This window comes from Mauremys reevesii, linkage group 8 (assembly GCF_016161935.1).
Source record: "Mauremys reevesii isolate NIE-2019 linkage group 8, ASM1616193v1, whole genome shotgun sequence".
Taxonomy (NCBI): Eukaryota; Metazoa; Chordata; order Testudines; family Geoemydidae; genus Mauremys; species Mauremys reevesii.
The window spans coordinates 36,639,926-36,655,162 of NC_052630.1; the positions used below are offsets into that span (position 1 = coordinate 36,639,926).

Below are 15,237 nucleotides of genomic sequence, written 5' to 3' on the forward strand. Positions count from 1 at the left end.
AAATCATCACAACAGAAAATAAACACTGAACATGATAAAGTCTTATACAATGAAAAGAGGCGTTATCGGCATACAGGCGCTACTAATGTTACCACTGAATATATAATGAAAACAATGTATTTCAATATACCCTAAATTATCACAAATTAAAATACGCGTATTCCTATACAATTATAAAACCTATTGTAAACATATTCTGGAAAAGGGACAAGAATAAGAACAATAAGAAAAAAAATACAAGCATAGGAAATAAAAATAATCATAACAATCATGTTGCATTTCTACATTTAATCACATGGTGTCGCTGTAGACCAAAAAAGGCCTTCGGTGAGACAGTAAATAGAAAGCCCCTCCCTGGTTTGTACTGCGAATCACGTCAATATCAAAGGGCGGATCAAACCGGACGCAGAGAGATTATACGGAGCAGTTTGCAAAAATAAGGCTTAAAATATATTTTAAAATTATTTGCATTCGCCACGTTTTAGCCGGAGAATTTTGAAAGGAGTGTTTCTGCGATGGCCCTTCTCCGGCGAGACTCCCTGGTAACCAGGCAGCTGCTGCGGCTGGTTCTGTTGCACACAGCCTGGGAGGTGGGCAGCGGCCAGGTCCGTTATTCCGTGCCGGAGGAATCCAAACACGGCACCTTTGTGGGCCGCCTGGCCCAGGACCTGGGGCTGGAGGTGGCGGAGCTGGTGTCTCGGATGGTCTCCAGCGGCAGGAGAGACTATTTTGAGGTAAATTTGCAGAGCGGCGTTTTGTTTGTTAATTCGCGACTAGACAGGGAAGAGCTGTGCGGCCAGAGCCCCCTGTGCGCCATTGACCTGGAGGTGATAGTGGACAAACCCCTGAGGCTATTTCACGTGGAAGTGGAGATACAGGATATCAATGACAATGCTCCTGCTTTCTCAATAAATGAATTAAATCTGTTTATATCAGAATCAAGACTGCCGGGTTCGCGTTTCCCACTAGAGGGCGCTTCTGACGCAGATATTGGTACAAACTCTCTGCTAACCTATAGACTGAGCTCTAATGAATTTTTCACTCTAGATGTACAAAAGAAAAACGACAAAAGCAAATCTTCTGAGCTAGTGTTAAGGAAGTCTCTTGATAGAGAGGAAATCCCTCTTCATAATTTATTACTTACGGCCACTGATGGGGGCAAACCGGAGCTCACCGGCACAGTTCAGCTGGTGATCACTGTGTTAGATGTGAATGATAACGCGCCTGTCTTTGGTCAATCCGTGTATGAGGTCAATTTAACGGAAAATACAACGGTTGGGGAGTTAGTCATCAAACTCAACGCCACCGATTTGGATGAGGGGATTAATAAGGGTATTGCATATTCCTTTAATACTCTTACTGTTCTCGAAGTAAAAGACATGTTCAGTATAGATTCTCGTAGTGGAGAAATTAGAATAAAAGGAGAATTGGATTTTGAAGGTACTAAATTATATGAAATTCAAGTCCAAGCTACAGATGAAGGTCAGGCTCCAATGGTCGGACATTGCAAAATTTTGGTGGAAGTGTTAGACGTGAACGATAACGCCCCTGAGCTGGCCGTGACTTCCCTTTCCCTGCCGGTGCCGGAGGACGCTCCCCCGGGGACAGTGGTGGCTCTTATTAGCGTCTCTGACCGGGACTCGGGAGACAACGGCAAAGTCACCTGCTCCATCCCCCCGAACCTGCCCTTTCGGCTCGTCTCCACCTTTAAGAATTATCACTCGCTGGTGCTGGCGGAGGCCGTGGATCGGGAGCGAGTGTCTGAATATAAGCTCGTGGTGACAGCCAGAGACGAAGGGGCCCCGTCTCTGTCGGCCAGCAGCAGCATTTTGGTGCCGATCGCGGATGTGAACGATAACGCCCCCGCTTTCCCTCAGCCCGTTTACACGGTGTTTGTGAAGGAAAACAACCCGCCCGGGGCCCATCTCTTGACCGTGTCGGCCTCGGACCCGGACCTGAGGGAAAACGCCTTTGTGAGCTACTGGGTGGTGGAGCGAAGCGTGGGAGAGCAGCCCCTGTCCAGCTACATCTCGGTGCACTCGGAGAGCGGGCACATCTATGCCCTGCAGCCCTTTGACTACGAGGAGCTGCAAGTGCTGCAGTTCCAGGTGAGCGCGAGGGACGCCGGGTTCCCGTCGCTGTGCGGGAACGTGACTGTGCAGCTCTTTGTGCTGGATGCAAATGACAACGCGCCCGCAGTGTCCCCGGCCGGCTCCGTCGGCGGCTCGCCAGGGCCCGAGCTGGTTCCGCTGTCGGCCGGCGCAGGGCACGTGGTGGGCAAGATCCGAGCGGTGGATGCGGATTCCGGCTACAACGCGTGGCTTCGCTACGAAGTGCAGGAGCCCGGGGCTGCGGGGCCTTTCCGGGTGGGTGTGTACAGCGGGGAGATCAGCACGACGCGGGCCTTGGAGGAGGCGGACGGCCCCAGCCAGAGACTCGTGATCCTGGTGAAGGACCATGGGGAGCCGTCGCTGTCAGCGACAGCCACTGTCAGCCTGTCCCTGGTGGAGAGTCCCCAGGCTGTGAAATGGGACTCGAGGCCAAGGGGCGGGAGCGAAGGGCCCTTGGTTGACATGAACGTGTCTTTAATGATCGCCATTTGCTCGGTGTCCGGGCTGTTTGTGCTGGTGATTGTCGTGTACGTTGGCCTGAGATGCCACCCGGGTCCGGAAGTGATGTGCGGTTCTGGGAAAGCCACCGTGGTGTGCTCGAGCGAGGTGGGGAGTTGGTCCTATTCCCAGCGCCAGAGCCGGAACTTGTGTGTAGGGGAAGGCACCGCCAAGAATGACCTCATGGTTTTCAGTCCCAACTTCCCTAACTCTGCGGTGAACGGGGAGAAAGAGATACGGCAGGAGCTTACGTCGAATTCAAGTGGACAGGTGAGTTCCAGTAGGGGTTTATAGGGCTCTTAGTGTTATTTCTGTTGTTTAGGAAATGCTAAAATAATGTATAATTGTTGACAAGAACAAATAATATTCTTGATTCATATGTGGTTAATGGGTATATTGTATTGATTCCTAATCTAAAACTATATTAATCTTTTGGTAGAAGTTGTTGAACTATTAGGACTGGAGAGGTTTTTGATAATTATTAAAGTGATCTTTCTTTCTTTCTTTCACCATCAGTTCAGACCAATAAGGTTGTGAGTTTCACCAGAGTGCAAGCTGAACTGCTGTGTCCCCTTAGCTCTCCATCTTGGGATGCCTTTTACACTACTTTACTGACAGAACAGCAACCCTTCTAGACTGTGCTCTCTCACAGCCACTAGCATGTAAAGTCACTGAGAGCTGAATACATGAATGCTCTCCCAGCCATCCATGAGTCTATACAGGGTGACACCCGCAGATCCCTCAGTCCCAGCCTTATCCCTCAAAAATGTGTGTCTTGTATTGTTAAGTAGCCCACTGGACCATACCAGCTCATAATTAGTCCATCATTGTGACAATGGGTTATGAATATGCACCAATCCTGTTGACCCTGGTAAAGATTCCTCAAACAGTTCAATCAAACACAGTGGTTTAGATAAAGCAGTAATACAAGTTTATTAACTAGAGAAATATAGATTTTAAGTGATTTACAAGTGGTAAGGCATAAAAGTCAGAGTTGGTTACAAAAGAAATAAAAAAAACCCATAGAAGCTAATTCCTAAACTTTACCAAACCCAGTACGTTTAAAAGCAAACAGGTTTCTCTCATCCAAAAGCTTTCAGCAGTCTGTGCTGGCTGGAAAACCTCCAGGTCAGGACCACTCCCCCCAATTCAATGGTACACCATTGTCTTTCAAGTGATTTTGCTGCTCTGAGTAGAGATGGGGGAGGAGAAGAGATGAGGAAGTCACTGTCTCTTATTTGAGGATTACCCCTTGCTGGGATGTAGACAAAACAGTCCCCTGTGTACCTGAAATTCGAAAAGTCTTTCAAGTGAATTGTAAATTTCTTTGTTTAGGGTCTCCCTTGCTGGTGAATGGTTTTACATTTTTACATTTACATTTTTAGTAAGGGTTAAATTGGCAGAAGTCCCGGTGGCACTCTTTTAAGCTCCGCCCACAAAATGTGCTCCACTCATGTGAGTCACCTGACTGAGATATTGCTCAGAGCAGATCTTGAAGAAAGTGTTAAAAAGTTCTAGCCCTCCCATTGGCTCTTTTGGTCAGGTGCCCACTCCCTTCCCTTTACCTATGGGCTTTTTAAATCCTTTACAGGTAAAGCAAGTAGAGAACAGCTACTAACAGGGATTTTATAGCTAACTGGTTGGCTGGGTGTCCATAAAAGGGAGAACCCTCCACCCCCTTAAGGAAAAAGCACTGTATTTCAGTATTCTACAGTCAGTCATATGGAAAATAATATATTCTTATATCCTATCTTGACATCTGCAGAGCTAAATTCTGAGGGTTACTAAAATGTCAATGTCAAAGATTGCAATCAGTTTGGAGGGTGTTTTCTGGTTTTGTTCATTGAGGTAGTGGTGGCATGTTCATACTTACAATATGTCACCGTGAAAGATCAAGTACCAGATTGTAACACTAACCTTTCCCTAGATAAGGAAAAGGTGCATGTTTGTTGCTGATGGGAGAACATGATGCACATACATTAAATTTTTTTGTAATTCAATGTAATTTAGCTTCCAAAGTCTTGTACTAATATTTCAGTTATTGGGCAACATGGGAGTTTGGCAGAGAGAGAGATTTTTGAAGCACATTTTAATGTCATAAAAATTTCACAAAATATTTACAATTGTTAAAGTTTGGAGTTTTGAGAAACTCTAATTGTCACTATGTTCTTTATCGCCAGTTTTTCTCCATAAAGGTCACATTCTCATGAGGTTTTACTCTATTCCTGTAATGTCCTGGAGACAGTGTATACAGCATCGACATAAAGAGCAGTAATTGATAATTTTAGCACAAGATATTCTTGACTAAAACTCTGCACTCTCCGGACTTTATGCATGAGAAAGTGGCTACGACCTTACAATTAATGAGAGAAATGGAAAGAAAGAGAACATTGAGGTGATGATCATGGAGAGTTTAGTTACTTTGTCCATTATCTTTTAGAATGGTAAACAAAAGGTAAAATTTAATGACAGGCCAAAATGGGGATGGCTTTACTAACTAGAGTATTTTAAATTAAATTAAATTAAATTGATTCAGGATATTTAATATTGTTTATTTTTACTATAGTATTTAGGAAAGCTAGGAAATAAACAAGCTCTTACTGCAAAAGTAATAAATGCTACAGTATATGAAGAAGGCTGTCATACAGAAAGAAGTGAAAAAAACCCTTCACTACAGATTCTTAAATTAAAATTCCACTATTTCCCCCTCAAAAACCCTGGACTAATAATGAAACCACAAACAACAATGCTCAATGGTTTGGAGAAGTTTATTTAACACATTCTGTAGTGCAGGAAATAACATGAAAGCTGGTAGAAATAAACTCTGCTTTACACAATTTGTGTATAAATTAATTGAACTGTAATAATTCCAGTTTCTAAACTTATGGCAAGGACAATGGGCATGGTTCAGCACAAAGCCAGTGAATGGATGGCTCTATCTTCACTGCACTCGGTTTCTGGGGCTATCACACAGTGTGAGAGCAAATAGTAGCTACGCCTAAAAATTGTTAGGGGAGAGAAATGTACAAAGCTGAATCAGAGAGAGAATCAAGGCCTTTTGCACATGGGAATTCCATCCAAATCCATCTTCAAATTCTTCACCTTCACTCACATCTGACATACATGAGGATATATCAGTCAAAGAAGAGTCATTGGGAGAACCTCAGTTCATTGGTTAGAATGCTCACATAAGTATAGTCCATAGTCCAGAGATTTGGGCAGGAAAGAGGAAAAATGGAGTAGTTTCCAGGGCCTTTTATAGCTTCTGCCATGTGGGGGGAATCCCATTGTTCTCACTATGGGAAAGTACAGTAACAAGATGGTGGTTGGAGTCACAGGACAAGTCACATGTCCATGCATTTTGCCTAGTCATTGCAGGAAGCTATTACCTATATTTCAGGCAGCACTGTTTGCAGGACAGTCCATTCAGTGTAGATAGGCATCTCCCATGGTCCATTGTCAGTTAAGTGTTTCTTGATGAGCCACTTAATTTGAATAGTCTCTCCAAGATGCGCAGGCTAACCACCTTGTGAGCATTACCAAGGAGCAAACATTTTGAAATCCAATCCAGAGCCAATATTCATAACTTCAAATACAAAAATGATACATGGATACAGATAGCATAATCATAACCAGCAAATCATAACATTTTCATAGACCTCTTACATGCCACATTTTGTACAGGATATGTTGCAAATATATATCAGTGTTTGCAACAATTATCTATATGGTCATATTTTAATCAGATAACGTTACAATTATATTCTGAAAATTTCAGTGATACTTTAACTAGGAACTGGAAGGCAAGGATGATGAGAACAGATAATTTGAATGGAAGAGGAGAGGAGATTGAATATCTGGTGAATCTCAGTGAGGAAAACTACAAGATTTCTCACTTACTTCCTTAGATGCTATCTCTAGTATCAGGACTCAGAGAGAGAATATTTTATTAAAGCTAATGTTAAAAAAATTATATAATACATAGGTTGGGAAAAGAGTGTCATACATCTGGGTATAGTGCTTACATTATCTACAAATGCAAAGTTTTTTTAAAAAGTCATATGATACATAGAGTACATAATCAGCAATAACCCAAATTTAGGTGAATAGATTTAACAATACAGCTTTGATATTAGAATCCGAATACTTGGGTATATCACTTATGAAAAGCTGTACAGAGATTTGGTTGTGGAAAGCAAAATATATCAATGAATGGAGATCGTCCCTCAGTAATTGAGAATTAGGATAGGTTGTCCATTTAGAGAAAAAACAAAAACAAAAAACAGTCCATCAGGAAAGTATTTGAGTTACTTTCAGGACTGCACTTCTCATCAGCACTCCAGCTCATCCCTCCAGATGTCCAAAATATCGGGACCCCCGAAGGGGAGCGCCTTTTCAATTGTTACACTCACCCATCCGAGTCTTCGGCTGCACTTTGGCAGAGGATCCTTCAGTCCTGGACGGTCTTCGATGGCATTTCGGCGGAGGGTAATAAACCTTGCCACCAAAGAAGGAAGTACCCACAGCCGAAATGCCGCCGAAGACCATCAGTGACTGAAGGACCCTCCGCCGAAGTGCCACCGAAGACTCAGACGGGTGAGTTTAACAATTGAAAAGGCGCTCCCCCTGTGGTGGTCCTGATATTTTGGAATATCACACACACACATACAAATGAGAAAGACACACACGTTAAGTGTAACAATTGGAAAGGCACTCCCCCTGCCGGTCACTGATGCCTAAGCAACAAGGAAAAAAAATGCCCGAAACAAAATATCGGGACAAATGGCATCCCAGCCGTACTTCGGTTGGGATGTGGGACAAACTGCTCGATATTGGGACAGTCCTGATTTTATCAGGACATCTGGTCACCCTACCTGGTTTTGCTGATGTCCACTGATATGTTCTATGTAGATGTCCCTTGATCACCTGAAGGTGTCTGACACCATGAGTTGCCACATCAGCCGAGCGTAGCGTTGACTGACACCACATTCTCCCAGCACTCGCTCACTACCGGGGTCCCATGCGCCCAGGACTCCAATGATCAGTGTGTGAGTTTGGACCTAGTAGCCCCTAACTCTCAGGGTGTTGGCCAGAGAGGTATATTTCTCCAGCTTTTGAGCTTGGGCATCATGGAAAGCCGGGGTCCTGTTTTCGAAGGGCACTGTGATGATGATCTTCTTCCGGTCTTCATTGGTGATGATGATGTCTGGTCACAGTTGGCTGTTGGTTCTGGGGATGGCGGAGTTTACGGCAACCCTTCCCCACAGGTGGCAGGATGGCTCTGGCCAGGTGATCTTGGATGGCATTGTGTTGCAGCTGCCAAGCTCTCGAATGGGGCTTGCAGCTACACAGGATGTGGGATAGCGTCTCGTTGGCGTAGCCAAACTTCTTGCATTGCTTGTCCCAATTCCCATGGTGGACAGCTCCATTCAGTGGGACGCAGTTGAGCCGGGCCTGGTAGATGAACCTCCAGTCGGCAAATTAGGTGAAGCTGCCTCCAGGGAGGAAGTGGTTGCTGGCTTGCCACTTGCATTTCACTTCAAAGGCCTTGCCCTAGTCAGGGGCGGCTCTAGGCACCAGCAAAACAAGCTGGTGCCTAGGGCGGCAAAATGTAGGGGGCGTTTCCTGCCGCCGGGGGGGCGGCAGATTGGGCCGGCGGACCTGCCGCAGTCATGCCTGCGGGGGTCCACCGGAGCCCCGGGAGCACCGGACCTGCCGCAGGCATGACTGCGGAGGGGGCGCTCGTCCCGCGGCTCAGCTGGACCTCCCGCAGGCATGACTGTGGCAGCTCAAGCGGAGCCGCCGGACCTGCGAACCGTCCGCAGCCACGGGAGGTCCAGCCGAGCCACGCGGGACCAGCGGTCCCTCTGCAGTATTGCCCGCGGGAGGTCCGCTGCTCCCGCGGCTCCAGGGCGCCTCCCGCGCATGACTGCTTGGGGCGGCCAAAAACGTAGAGCCGCCCCTGGCCCTAGTCTGGCTTCTGTTTCAGGTTTTCCACATATTGGCAGCGAACGGCATCCTTCAGGGTCCTCTCCAGCATGGTTATGGCTCTTGGAGTGATGACGTGCACTCCATATTCTTCACCCGTGGCACCAGGACTCCCAGCTTCTAGTGTTCTTCACACCATGTCCAGTGGCAGCTGTCATAGGTTTATTCCCCACTTTGAACTTTAGCGTCCACAAGATGGGGACCTGCATGGACTCCTCTAAACTAAAATCCTAGTTTAGATCTAGTACGCTGCCACCAACTAGAGATTCCAGTGTCTAGTACACTCCCTGTTCCCCCAAAACTTTCCTTGGGGAACACAGATTCAAACTCCTTGAATCTCAACACAAAGGGAAATAAAGCATTCCCCCCTCCCCTCCCTAGTCCTTAGGAGAGATACCTGGATTCAAATTCCTTGAATCAAACAAAGAGGGATTTCCTATCCCCCTTCCCTTCCCCTAGTCCTTGGGAAAAATACCTTGATTCAAACTCCTTGAATCAAACAAAGAGGGATTCACTTTCCCCCCCTCCCCTTCTCCTGAAAATCCAAACAAGAGAAGAAATCAATCAAGTTCTAAAAAGAAAAGATTTTATTAAAGAAAGAAAAAAGTACACTATCTCTGTATTACCAGGGTGAACAAATACAGGGTCTAACTTATAAACCTGGAGAGGCTTTCCCCCCCTCCTTTCTCAGAATAATCAAAGTAACAGCAAACAGAAATAAAGATATTTCTTCAGCAAACACACAATTGCAAATGCAGAAATTAATTATAAGACTAATTCGCCTTTCTAATACTCACTATACTGAATAGAAGAAAATACTTCAGGAAACCTTGGAGAACTTGAAGAATATGTCTGGCCTCTCTTAAATCCAAAGAGAGAACGAGAACTTAAACAAAGAACACAGACAAAGACTTCCCTCCACAGAGATTTGAAATTATCTTGTCCCTTGATTGGTCCTCTGGTCAGGTGTTCATCAGGTTTCTGCTTGTTAACCCTTTACAGGTAAAAGAGACCTTAACCCTTAACTAACTGTTTTATGACAGCAGCCAATATGCTTCTCCAGTTATTGCATAGCATTGCGGGCACGAGTCCAGAGCAAAGCAAAGTCCTCCAAATCTGCCTTCCAGTGAGTTGCTTAGGTAGGTGGCTACATCTTGGTTGGAGGGGGTCCAGGCAATTTGCTTCTTGATGGCATCCTGCTGAGCACTCTCCAGGATGTTCCTCACCGTGCCCTCCGGGCATGTCAGAAGGTGGAAGGTATTATCTTGCCAAGAAGGTACCAAGCAACTTGAAAAATGAATAAGACCACAAATCTCAGAAGAATCAGGATTCAGAGAGATAAGGAAATCCCAGAGCCACCAATAATTAATGGAAGAATCCTTATGGGAGAATAAATATTAAAGGGATACTTGATTGGCGATCCTGTGCTGGAAAGAACTATCTATCTCATATACCTAGAAGTGTAAGGCCTTCTGAGAAACACTTGCGATTGTCAATGGTTCCAAAAATTGCAAAGAGCCGTTGCAGGCCATAGCCAGGAGGAGTACAAGTGACCCGAAGTATGATGTGAAAGGATGATTTTAATCGTCCCAGGACGTAGGTCTGAAGCACAAACAGAATGAGACTCGTTGGGAAGCATCTTGGAAAAGGAGAAAAATAGCTACTGTTTTCAGGAAACCAGAGTCGTGCAGGAAGAAGAAAATCACTGTATGGGATTAAATATTGGTAACTCACAGTAGGAGGAGGTGGGAGGATTTGGCGACATCAGAACTGTATATATTGAATCCATATATTGAATCAGGTTGGTAAACTATTCCGGGCTGATTCAGACAATGCTGCCAAACCCGCAATTAGGGACAGGATAATATTAAACAGCGATGTACATTGCCCATGCTACCTGGGCTGGAGCTTGACTGGAGGGGGTGCACTCTGTTCACACTCTCCAAACAGTCCCAGAGTAGTTGGGTGTTTTGGTAACCAAATAAATAGTGAAATAGTTAACAAGGTTTACATTTGAATCAGCATAATCTGACATCTATCTTATCTGTGCGTTTACTCAGCTCTATGCATCTGAATTAACATTACATTGAGACGAATGAGGGTAGTTCGTACATATCTTAAGATCAAGTGCTGAACACTATGCACAAACCCCAAGTAATAAGTTGACTTTATGCAAAAGATTTAATATTGTTTTTTGTGGGGAATTATAATAGTCCCCCAACCCAGTAGCTTTGTAGGAGTATCTGTATAACTACTCCACTGCCATGGCTACAGCCCATGGACTTTGTTAGCTAGTGGAACCCCTGTGTGCCTCCGACATGTGGGTTTAGATGTGTGATTCTAAGCAGATGCTCTGGTCACAATAATAATAGTAATGGTAATAATAATAGAAAGAAGAAGAAAAGGTGGAGCCTAGGAGTTCCAGATGAATTGGGGCTCCATTGAGCTGGCCCATTGTGCAAACACATAAAAGACAATTCCAGCTTCCAAGAGTTTATAATTCAAATAGACAAGACAGTCAATGCGTGGGAAGGGAAACTGGTAGAGAAAGGCGAACTGATTTGCTCAACATCACATAGCAAGTCTGTAGATCCATGAATATAATCCAGGTCTCCTAATTCCCAATCCAGTGCTCTGTTCATTGGACTCCTCTACAGGACCCACTATGACACCAAATTCTTTTTTTGGAATCCAACTGTGTGGCTTGCTTCCCACCCCATGTAAGGGAACTAGTAGAGGACAACTGTTCTCTCATTTCTAAGGATTGTGGATTGAAATGATGAGCTTCTTTTTTTTAAGATTTCTATACATTTAAATTAGCCTTTGTAATTTTGCACTCTTAGTATGGTCATAAGGTGAACACTGCAGTCCCATTCCTTGGTGTTACAAAAGACAATACATTGAGGAAAACAGGAAAATGTGATCATAAACACTCTGCACCACGTAATAAATTACAACGTTGTAACTAACCTAAAGTAAATAAAAGTCGTGTCCTATTTCCTTAAATTTAAATCGAAAAAAAACCATACACCCATTAGTATCTAAAACTGAAAAAAAGGAAGGAAGGAAATTTAATGAATGTTCAGATGTCGCTCATTTAACTGTGGATATTTTAATTTTTTTGCCATCTTCAAAGAAAATACCTTTTTGGAAGAAATTTGATGAAGGTCTCCGCAGGAGTACTGCAGTAGGAAAATATTTCTCGGTCTCTCTCTCACCTATTTAGCATTTACATGTTTTAGTCACAGGATGTCGCTGTTGACTTCATAAAAAAAAGGAAAAACAAAGCCCCACCTTGCTTTGTATCCAGTCTCTCACAGCCTGAGATCTGCTGAATGATGCCGGAGTCAAATGGAATAACATACGTGTGAGAGTTTTCAAGAGATTTTCTTAATTTATGAACAACAGAAGGAAGATATATTAAAAAAAACCGGAAAATTTCCGTGTGCCTCTTCGGACTGTGCTGTATTTTGCAGCAAACAACAGATTCAGCCGGATTGCCTGACACCGGATTAAATTTGCACAAAGACGCTGCAGGATATTTAAGAATATTTTTTTCTTTTAAAAACGTAGGAATTTTATCTTTCAAACAGTCACCGGCACAGCTCCGCGTCAGCTATGGCTGTTTTCCGGGGAGACTCCCTGGTAACGAGGCAGCTGCTGCGGCTGGTTCTGTTGCACACGGCCTGGGAGGTGGGCAGCGGCCAGGTCCGTTATTCCGTGCCGGAGGAATCCAAACACGGCACCTTTGTGGGCCGCCTGGCCCAGGACCTGGGGCTGGAGGCGGCGGAGCTGGTGTCTCGCATGTTCCGGATGGTCTCCAGCGGCAGGAGAGACTATTTTGAGGTAAATTTGCAGAGCGGCGTTTTGTTTGTTAATTCGCGACTAGACAGGGAAGAGCTGTGCGGCCAGAGCCCCAGGTGCGCCATTGACCTGGAGGTGATAGTGGACAAACCCCTGAGGATATTTCACGTGGAAGTGGAGATACAGGATATAAATGACAATGCTCCTGTGTTCCCCGTAAATGAGCAAAACCTGAGTATAGCAGAATCACTAACGCTTCCAGGTTCGCGCTTCCCTCTAGAGGGCGCTTCTGACGCAGATATTGGTACAAACTCTCTGCTAACCTATAAACTCAGCCTAAATAATTATTTCACTTTAGATGTGCAAGTAAAAAATTACCACAGTACATTGCCGGAACTTGTGCTTAAGAAACCTCTGGACAGAGAGGAAACCCCTGAGCATCGTTTATTACTCACCGCCACAGATGGGGGCAAACCGGAGCTCACCGGCACTGTTCAGCTGGTGATCACGGTGCTGGATGCGAATGATAACGCGCCTGTATTTAACCAGTCTGTTTATGAGGTGAGTTTGTTAGAAAATGCAGGTCATGGAACGTTAGTCATTACACTTAATGCCTCGGACTTGGACGAAGGAATTAATAAAGACATTTCATACTCCTTTAGTAATCTACTCCCATTCAGTGTGAGGAAATTATTCAGCATTGATGCTGATACTGGTGAGATCCGACTTAAAGGAGAAGTCGATTATGAAGTCAAAACCCTGTATGAAATTCGAGTGGAAGCCAGAGATAAAAGCCCATTTCCCTTGACCGGACATTGCAATGTTTTGGTGGAAATTTTGGACATTAACGATAATGCCCCCGAGTTAATAATAACGTCTCACTCTCTGCCGGTGCCGGAGGACGCTCCCCCGGGGACAGTGGTGGCTCTGATTAGTGTCTCTGACCGGGACTCGGGAAACAACGGCAAAGTCACCTGCTCCATCCCCCCGAACCTGCCCTTTCGGCTCGTCTCCACCTTTAAGAATTATCACTCGCTGGTGCTGGCGGAGGCCGTGGATCGGGAGCGAGTGTCTGAATATAAGCTCGTGGTGACAGCCAGAGACGAAGGGGCCCCGTCTCTGTCGGCCAGCAGCAGCATTTTGGTGCCGATCGCGGATGTGAACGATAACGCCCCCGCTTTCCCTCAGCCCGTTTACACGGTGTTTGTGAAGGAAAACAACCCTCCCGGGACTCATCTCTTGACCGTGTCGGCCTCGGACCCGGACCTGAGGGAAAACGCCTTTGTGAGCTACTGGGTGGTGGAGCGAAGTGTGGGAGAGCAGCCCCTGTCCAGCTACATCTCGGTGCACTCGGAGAGCGGGCACATCTATGCCCTGCAGCCCTTTGACTACGAGGAGCTGCAAGTGCTGCAGTTCCAGGTGAGCGCGAGGGACGCCGGGTTGCCGTCGCTGTCCGGGAACGTGACTGTGCAGCTCTTTGTCCTGGATGCAAATGACAACGCGCCCGCAGTGTCCCCGGCCGGCTCCGTCGGCGGCTCGCCCGGGCCCGAGCTGGTTCCGCTGTCGGCCGGCGCAGGGCATGTGGTGGGCAAGATCCGAGCGGTGGATGCGGATTCCGGCTACAACGCGTGGCTTCGCTACGAAGTGCAGGAGCCCGGGGCTGCGGGGCCTTTCCGGGTGGGTGTGTACAGCGGGGAGATCAGCACGACGCGGGCCTTGGAGGAGGCGGACGGCCCCAGCCAGAGACTCGTGATCCTGGTGAAGGACCATGGGGAGCCGGCGCTGTCAGCGACAGCCACTGTCAGCCTGTCCCTGGTGGAGAGTCCCCAGGCTGTGAAATGGGACTCGAGGCCAAGGGGCGGGAGCGAAGGGCCCTTGGTTGACATGAACGTGTCTTTAATGATCGCCATTTGCTCGGTGTCCGGGCTGTTTGTGCTGGTGATTGTCGTGTACGTTGGTCTGAGATGCCACCCGGGTCCGGAAGTGAGGTGCAGGCCTGGGAAAGCCACCGTGGTGTGCTCGAGCGAGGTGGGGAGTTGGTCCTATTCCCAGCGCCAGAGCCGGAACTTGTGTGTAGGGGAAGGCACCGCCAAGAACGATCTCATGGTTTTCAGCCCCAACTCCTCGGGGAATGTGAGCATAGAGAAACCTCAACAGGAACTGACACTGAAGTCTTCTGCGGCGGTGAGTCATATGACTGAATCCTTATTTGGAAATGTTTTTATGTTGTAGGTCTTCATGCGTTCTTAGACGTGTTGTCTTTGAAATTAACGAAAAAGCAACTTTCCTTAAAAATTGGATGTTTCTTATAGCAACTGTAGTTGGAAAAAGTTTTTTGAGAGAATTAATTGTTATCAATAACTTCTGTATTTCTACTTATGTCTAGGTACTTTGGTAGACTAGCCATAGACAGGAATGTGGGCTTTAATATTCAGAAGTAATTGTAATAAGAGTATTTGGATGTTTATATCATTATTTCTGTTTATGTCATATTTATACGAAAGAAATTAAAAAATGTGGAAGTCTTGTTGTGAATGTTAGTTAGAGAAATATAAAATTCCTTAAATATTCAATTTAGGGTGAGTATGTTTATACTCTTTGGTTTTTATATTATTGCTATTATTAGTGCCTATATTTTACAAGTGGAAAATATTTTACTTAGCAGGTATCAATAAACGTGCAAGTTTTGTCATATGATTGCACAACACATGAAGCAGTACTTTGTCTTTTTGATGCATTGCTATGTCTCAGCGTTAGCAATAATAAGAAACACATATTTGATCCCCAAACTTTGGTGTTTTATTCTTATGGTAGAAAGGGTTGTAACTGAAGGAGA

At 45.6% G+C, this 15,237-nt stretch overlaps 1 protein-coding gene across 1 annotated transcript in view; it reads left to right on the top strand.

The window, feature by feature from the left end:
• The first annotated feature begins 431 nt into the window (after window positions 1–431).
• The window catches only part of LOC120370231 (protocadherin alpha-5-like), a 269,071-nt gene continuing 254,265 nt past the window's right edge, over window positions 432–15,237 (top strand). The window contains exons 1-4 of the mRNA XM_039484611.1: window positions 432–2,879; window positions 3,126–3,142; window positions 7,877–7,964; window positions 12,171–14,585. Of these exons, the coding sequence (XP_039340545.1) occupies window positions 516–2,879; window positions 3,126–3,142; window positions 7,877–7,964; window positions 12,171–14,585 (4,884 nt within the window). The 5' untranslated portion in view covers window positions 432–515. The remainder of the gene's footprint in view (window positions 2,880–3,125; window positions 3,143–7,876; window positions 7,965–12,170; window positions 14,586–15,237) is intronic.